General features: G+C 25.6%; 2 protein-coding genes across 2 annotated transcripts; one reads left to right on the plus strand and one right to left on the minus strand.

Moving 5' to 3' along the window:
• Window positions 1-386: 386 nt before the first annotated feature.
• Window positions 387-1,422, minus strand: LOC132906478 (probable trafficking protein particle complex subunit 2). The gene is made up of 3 exons (XM_060958707.1): window positions 1,017-1,422; window positions 656-889; window positions 387-580 (listed from the first exon to the last, which is right to left on the minus strand). Exons 1-3 carry the CDS (start codon window positions 1,104-1,106, stop codon window positions 482-484), a joined length of 423 nt encoding a protein of 140 aa, XP_060814690.1. The 5' UTR covers window positions 1,107-1,422; the 3' UTR covers window positions 387-481.
• A 2,027-nt stretch (window positions 1,423-3,449) lies between these two features.
• Window positions 3,450-6,816, plus strand: LOC132906461 (glycoprotein-N-acetylgalactosamine 3-beta-galactosyltransferase 1). The gene is made up of 7 exons (XM_060958679.1): window positions 3,450-3,545; window positions 3,622-3,806; window positions 3,988-4,141; window positions 4,267-4,442; window positions 4,515-4,722; window positions 4,830-4,968; window positions 5,179-6,816. Exons 3-7 carry the CDS (start codon window positions 4,111-4,113, stop codon window positions 5,723-5,725), a joined length of 1,101 nt encoding a protein of 366 aa, XP_060814662.1. The 5' UTR covers window positions 3,450-3,545; window positions 3,622-3,806; window positions 3,988-4,110; the 3' UTR covers window positions 5,726-6,816.
• Window positions 6,817-6,941: the final 125 nt, after the last annotated feature.

The following is a 6,941-nucleotide window of genomic DNA, read 5'->3' on the forward strand; positions in this document are numbered from 1 at the left end:
TATATATATATATATCTTACAATTTTTCATTTTACTAATACAATATTGTTTATTACTAAGGTTAGTTGACAGGAAGCAATTATTTAATCAATTTAGTCTTATTAAAATTAAAATCGATATATTTTGTACAATGATATACAATCAAATGTTTTAAAAATATAATTATTTCTCATTTGAATAATTTAAAAATTATTCTAAAAATTATATATTATATATAAATATTTTATATACAAACTTTACATGGTTTTAAAGAAAATATTGTATGACATGTTTTTCTTTTTACATACAGCTCAAAATTCACATATTTGTATGACCACATTCATATAATATTCACATATTATGTATATATATTAATTAGGTAAAAGATAATTTATTCATAGCAGAAATTATTTCTATGATATTTTATTAAGTGTATCACTTCTTCCATTTTCTTTTCATGCAATGGATACATACAAGGAACAATTATGAAATAATGAACAATTTATGAAGATAAATATTTTCTACCATATAGTTGCGCCTTTTTCTCAAAGCCAATGGATTTAATAGGCGTATTTAATTTATAGAATGGATTCATTGAGTACTAAGAAAGAGATTAAAAATTTTATTATTATATAATATGAATAAAATATCAAATACTATAATATATGGATCTTACCTTTATGTACATTTCATACATTTCATTGAAGAAATTTTTTATACCATCTTCATTTTTACTGTCATGTACCATGACAAATCGAATGTGAGTTGCAGTAACAAATGCACTCACAAACCATTGGTTAAATTTGTCTACAACTTTCAAATGCATATTTGTTGTTTTCCAAGTATGTTCATCTACAAGATCTAGGGCAGCATGTGCAATAAATTGGTTTAAATGAGTATAATCTTCTTTCTGTTAAAAATTCAATGATGTAAATATAATATTGTTTTTAAATTATAAGTATATTTTCATACTATTCTATACAATCAGCAAATAATTGTATCATACTACTTAAATATAACCTATAAAAATGATGAACCTTTGCATCTTTCCCAGAGTTGTTGAATTCAATTTCAAATAGAGGATTGTCAGTATGCCCGACGATTGCGAAATAATAGTTAGCTGTCATCTTGTTAACTGACTTGGTGTATTTCAATTAAGATTTTATTTCCATACATTGACACTTTTACACCAAGTGTCACATGTATACGTAGGTATACATGTCATATATGATGTACTAGTGATTACATAGAAAAAACTTCCGATTTTAATAGTATACTTGGAAATAGTATTATATATACATAAATTTCATTGCAGTAAGAAAACTAAATTCGTATTTACCAATGATTATTTTTCAGTAACAAATCTATTTGATGCAATATCTACAGCATATTATACTTTAATTATAAATTATATACTATACAACAATTGACTCAGGAGAAGTAAACACAACTGACCAGGTGATATATGTACTCTATCTATTGAGTTGTCTGCTGCTATCAGCTGATACCAGAGAGGAGTTTTCTCTCTGCTAAAACTAATTTAATATACTAGATTATATAGTCTGTCCAATGAAACGAAACAGTGTCACATTTGAATTTCACTAGTTGGCAACCAGTAGATGCAGCTGCAGCAATTAAATTTTGTTTATGTTTACTGTCTCGTCTCTTTGGATAGACTATACTAGAGAGGAAATTTCCTCTCGGACTATACGTACTAGTTAGAATTAGGCTGAATGCACACGAGCAACATGTTGCCGCACAATCCTGCTATGACCATATGTCTTTCTTTGTTTTCTTATTGAGAACAATATTACAGTGAGATCATGCTTACGTTTAGGCTTATGGTATTATAAAAATTAATATGTGAAAAACAGTATGTAAAGTTATTAGAGAAAGTATGAATTCTAAATTAGCAATCTGATTTGTCCAACAATTGAATTTATTATCATCAAATTTAATATGAAAAAATTAAATTAAATATAAATTTAAATTTAATTTGTTATGGCTGATTAAAAACTAGATATGAATAAACAATTATCAGGAGATTATTCTATATGTGAAAATAAATAAAAAATATAGAGTAATATTTTTTCATAAGACACTTTGTTATCGAGAAAAATAAATTTGAACATTTATTATGCACTTATATCAGGCCAATAATTAACTGTAAACACATTTAAATTTTCTTGAAAACAAGGCTTGAAACAGAAAAATTTTATTTTACATTATTGACTTCTTTTTGCATATAAAATGATCTCCTGCTTATTATTTACTAACATCTGGTTTGTAATTATTCAAGTTTAAGTATACTTAACAAATCTTTAAACTCGATTTTATCGGAAACGAAGTTTCATATGCAAAAACTTTATATTTTCAACTTATTTTTTCACGAGGAATCACTCCTTCCCAATTGTATCGCTATTGTTGGAACAGCCTGTATTTATAGTGATTTTAGAGTATCAAAATTAATAAATAGGATATATCAGGTAAATTAATATACAGCAATTTTATTTATTTATTTACAAAGTAATTTAAGAAACTGCAGCCTAATCGCAATAAAAAAATTTATATTGAATAAGAATTAAGTTATAGAAATGTTTAAAAGCCCAAACTGTTAATTATCTTTCAATAATAATTTGCAAAATAATTTAAAGTTTATGAACATTGTAACATTTTAGTAAAATTGCTGTAGTAAAGTAAAATAAAAGTTAGTTAGTAAAATAAAATACTGTAGTCTAAAAATTCGTTTATACTAAACTTGTATTAAATTTAAGCAAAATAAATCATTATTAAGAAAACAATATGTTAATATTACATTGATAGTTTTATATTTATTTTCCATATTATTTAAAAATAGTTCCATTATCTCTTAATCTAATCCTAGCCAACATTCAAATTTATCTTTATGATTGCATTGAGAGTGGCAGTGGAAGTAGTGGTAACCTCTCATTTAAGAGATTCCTTTGTACATACCCCAGTATGGGGAGTAGGGAGTATTAAATATAGTGTTCAAGAAAGATGAATAATTGATGTTAGATAATAACAATGCAATTATTGTAAATATTTACAAAAGCTCTCTAATACTCGAATAAAATAAGATAAGATAAAGTCCTTTTTATATTTGCAACTTAATATATATAGAGAAAAAATATCATGTTGTAGATTCAGTATTTTATCTAAACACTTTAATCGATCTCTTTGTTTATTTTACTTCTTTATTATTTATATTATTTATATATTATTTATTTATGTATGATATTTATTTATTATTTTATTATTTTATTTGTCTTACTCTGAGGTTTTATATTAATCATGATTTTTATTTTTGAAGTGTACAATCTTAAAATTCAAGTATAATACATATGTATAAAATGAGATAACGTTTTATTTACATTACGAGATAAGATAAGATCAAACAATTTTTAATTAGATTTACATAATTAGTGTGTTTATGATACCATTTATTGAAGCAAAAATTGTATGCTTTATGACACTGTCACTTTCGTTCTTCTATATTTAATTTTATATATATAATAAAACTAATCAAAAGAAATTTTTGTATTAAGGTAATTTTTTATGTTAATTTAACATATAATATTATTATTCAAACATAACATATTTATTACTATGTGTTATTTTCAGAAACAATGTAAATTGATACAAATACTAATGTAAGAAGATCAAGAATTTTATCTAATCAATTAAATATTGCAATATAACATTGTTATATAAATAGGATATAGCAAATGATCTATTTAAAAGATAAAAAATCATAAATATGGTCAGAGTAATGTTTGATTTTCACTCATATGTATAGAAATTCTCAGGTGTGTTGATTACTATAATATTTGTGTGATAATATTAAAATTCTTTACAGAAATTTACATTGTGTAATTTATTTTGTTTCATTTAATTAATTGATTTTAAAATGTTTCAATTATATAGGTAATTAATCTTTTAATAAATAAGAATTTGTTATAAGTTAGAAAAATGTATTTTATGTTGCAGAAACATGACATAACTAAACATGTATAATGTGTGTTTGATGTGCTGACAAATGGAAATAAAATTATGTTGGCTACAATACTTTAACTAAATGATAAAGTAGCTTAATTGTATAATACATGTATCATGGTTCGGCAAAGATTTCCGAATATTAATGGTAAACTGATATTAAAAATTTATGATATTAACTAATATTATTAATTTAGCTTTAGTTTAATTTAGCTTAGCAAAGTAACTCTCTCTGTAACTCTTTTTATTGTTTAAATTTTATTTTATATGTAGGTGTTAGAAGTGGTAAGCATTTTGTATTAACTCTTGTTACGGGTATAATTTTTGGATTTATCTCAGCGTACCTTTTAATAACATCTACAAAAAATGTGCCATATATATTTAATTGGTTTTCTGGTGGTCTTATGCTTTCAAGAGATCCACATCATTATTCAGACTTGGAGTCAGAGGTAGTTGCTTTATATTTTGCTTCTTTTAATCCTTTCATATTTAATTTTTAATCTTATTAATAAATACTATAGATTGGGCCAGAGATAGAGGTAAAATTTCATGGTAAAGATGAAGATTTTCATAAAGATGAAGACAAAGTTGCGCAAGAACTTGCAAAGAAAGTACGTGTTCTTTGTTGGATCATGACTGGTCCAAAAAATCATCAAAGTAAAGCACAGCATGTGAAAGCAACATGGGGCAAACGTTGCAATGTTCTTTTGTTTATGAGCTCTGCTGAAGGTAAATTATACTTTTGTAATACAACAATAACAACAATTCAAAGAAACGATTTTTGACATGATATTGTAATTTATTGTATATTATATTGTAATTTAATATGTTTCTAGATGCAAATTTACCCACAGTTGTTTTACCAGTAAAAGAGGGGAGAGATAACTTGTGGGCAAAAACCAAAGAAGCTTTCAAATATGCTTATGAAAAGTACAAAGATGAAGTTGATTGGTTTATGAAAGCTGATGATGATACGTACGTAGTTTATTGCAATTACAAATCTTAAGTTAGACATTTAGTTCAAATTTTGAAATGATTTATAAGATCTGGTTGAAATTATATTTAAAATCGCAAAAGATTTATAGTATGGATTTTTGAAGTAATGTTTTAAAGTTACACAATCGCATTTAGTTATGTATATTAATTTGTTGAATGAAAAATTAATTTAGATTAAAACCTTTTCAGATATGTGGTGGTTGAAAATTTACGATATATGCTGTCATCTTATGATCAAAATTCGCCATTATATTTTGGCTGTAGATTTAAACCGTTTGTGAAACAAGGATACATGAGCGGCGGTGCAGGATATGTACTTAGCAAGGAAGGTTTACGTAAGTTTGTAGAGGAGGCTTTGCCTGATCAAACAAAATGTCGATCAGATAATGGAGGTGCAGAAGATGTGGAAATGGGAAAGTGTTTAGAAAAAGTAAATGTCAAAGCAATGGACACTCGGGATCCACATGGCCGTGGAAGATTCTTCCCTTTTGTACCAGAGCATCATTTAATTCCTAACCATGTAGATAAGAATTTCTGGTACTGGAAGTATATTTATTATGATACCAAAGATGGCCTCAATTGTTGTTCTGATAGCGCAATTTCGTTTCACTATGTATCGCCCAATATGATGTATGTTCTCGAGTACTTAATTTACCACTTAAGACCGTATGGTATTACACACGGTATGGAAAAACTTACTACAGATCAATCAACCACCATATCGAGTAAATACTAGTCTACATATTATTCTTAATTGAAATATGGAAAGAATAATTCTGTTCTTTATAAATTTCCAAATGAACATTATCTAATTAGAAAAAAGTATTTTGGATCTTAATAAATCAGTAAAAACTGAGATCTTGCAACATAAAAATTTTTTCCCACAAATTAATAGTTATGATAATTATTCAAGATACATTTTTGTTCAGTTATTTTAAATTTTGGAAATTCTAGGTATGACGCATTTAAATTTGTCATTAATTCAATCAAGTGATAATATTTTTCCCTTATTTTGTATGAGTATAACTAGTCTATTCAGGTCAACGAATTAGATGTTAATATATTCATTGAAAGATAAAATTTGTGATATATATATAAAATGTTTCGTAATATATATAATGTTTATACATACCTATATGTAACGATGAGAAATTTATAATTTCATCGCAAGTGCAAGACAGGGTGTACTCTGTTCTACAAATAAATGTTACAAGCACATTAGAAATATTGTTAATTATTAACATTATCAATTATTGGTATTTTTTATTATTTAGTTTTGATAATATCGCTGTACACATATGAATTTATACATGAAAATCTAGTGTAATTTCAACCAAATATATAATTAGCTGATGAAATGAAGTTTTATTCTTCTATTGTAATTAGTTATTTTTTGTGAGTAATGAATTTTATATTATTTCGAACTCCCCAATATTTTTCATAAGTATTTAAAAAAAAAGAGAATTATTCTATAATAATTTAATGATTCGCCATCGATGTCATTAACTTACTGTAATTTATATGTACCTTTTTCTTGTACATATCGAGAATGTGACTACCAGAAAAATGATGCACAGTGAATTTTAAACTAGTGGTAAATTTTACAGAAATAAAAATGTTAGTCTGTTTCTACTATGCTTGCAACATCAAACTGTAAGACATACATACACTTCATGTGAAATAAGGTATATAATTATATATACACATAAAACTGTATTTCGTAATATTAATATAATAATGGTAATAATAATAATTAATAATAATTAATAATAATAATCCCAATAATGATGTTCTACCCAGATAATAAATACTATAGATACAGTGTGAGTGTGGTGTGTGAGTAAATTAACCAATTAACTTTATAGGGGGGAGAGGATTAGGGGTTGCTATGTACAAGTCATATTTGTACTATGCGACTGACGCAATTAGCCATCATCGGCTTTCATTCAGAC

This window comes from Bombus pascuorum, chromosome 4 (assembly GCF_905332965.1).
Source record: "Bombus pascuorum chromosome 4, iyBomPasc1.1, whole genome shotgun sequence".
Classification (NCBI taxonomy): domain Eukaryota; kingdom Metazoa; phylum Arthropoda; class Insecta; order Hymenoptera; family Apidae; genus Bombus; species Bombus pascuorum.

Excerpts from the sequence above, each read along its gene's own strand:
- LOC132906478 (XM_060958707.1), bottom strand. The coding sequence starts at position 1,106 with ATGACAGCTAACTATTATTTCGCAATCGTCGGGCATACTGACAATCCT. Across the intron at positions 890-1,016 it reads ACTCTGGGAAAGATGCAAAG|AAAGAAGATTATACTCATTT; the intron begins GTTCATCATTTT and ends AATTTTTAACAG. Across the intron at positions 581-655 it reads TGTATGAAATGTACATAAAG|TACTCAATGAATCCATTCTA; the intron begins GTAAGATCCATA and ends TCTCTTTCTTAG.
- LOC132906461 (XM_060958679.1), top strand. The coding sequence starts at position 4,111 with ATGGTTCGGCAAAGATTTCCGAATATTAATG. Across the intron at positions 4,142-4,266 it reads AAGATTTCCGAATATTAATG|GTGTTAGAAGTGGTAAGCAT; the intron begins GTAAACTGATAT and ends TTTTATATGTAG. Across the intron at positions 4,969-5,178 it reads ATGAAAGCTGATGATGATAC|ATATGTGGTGGTTGAAAATT; the intron begins GTACGTAGTTTA and ends AAACCTTTTCAG.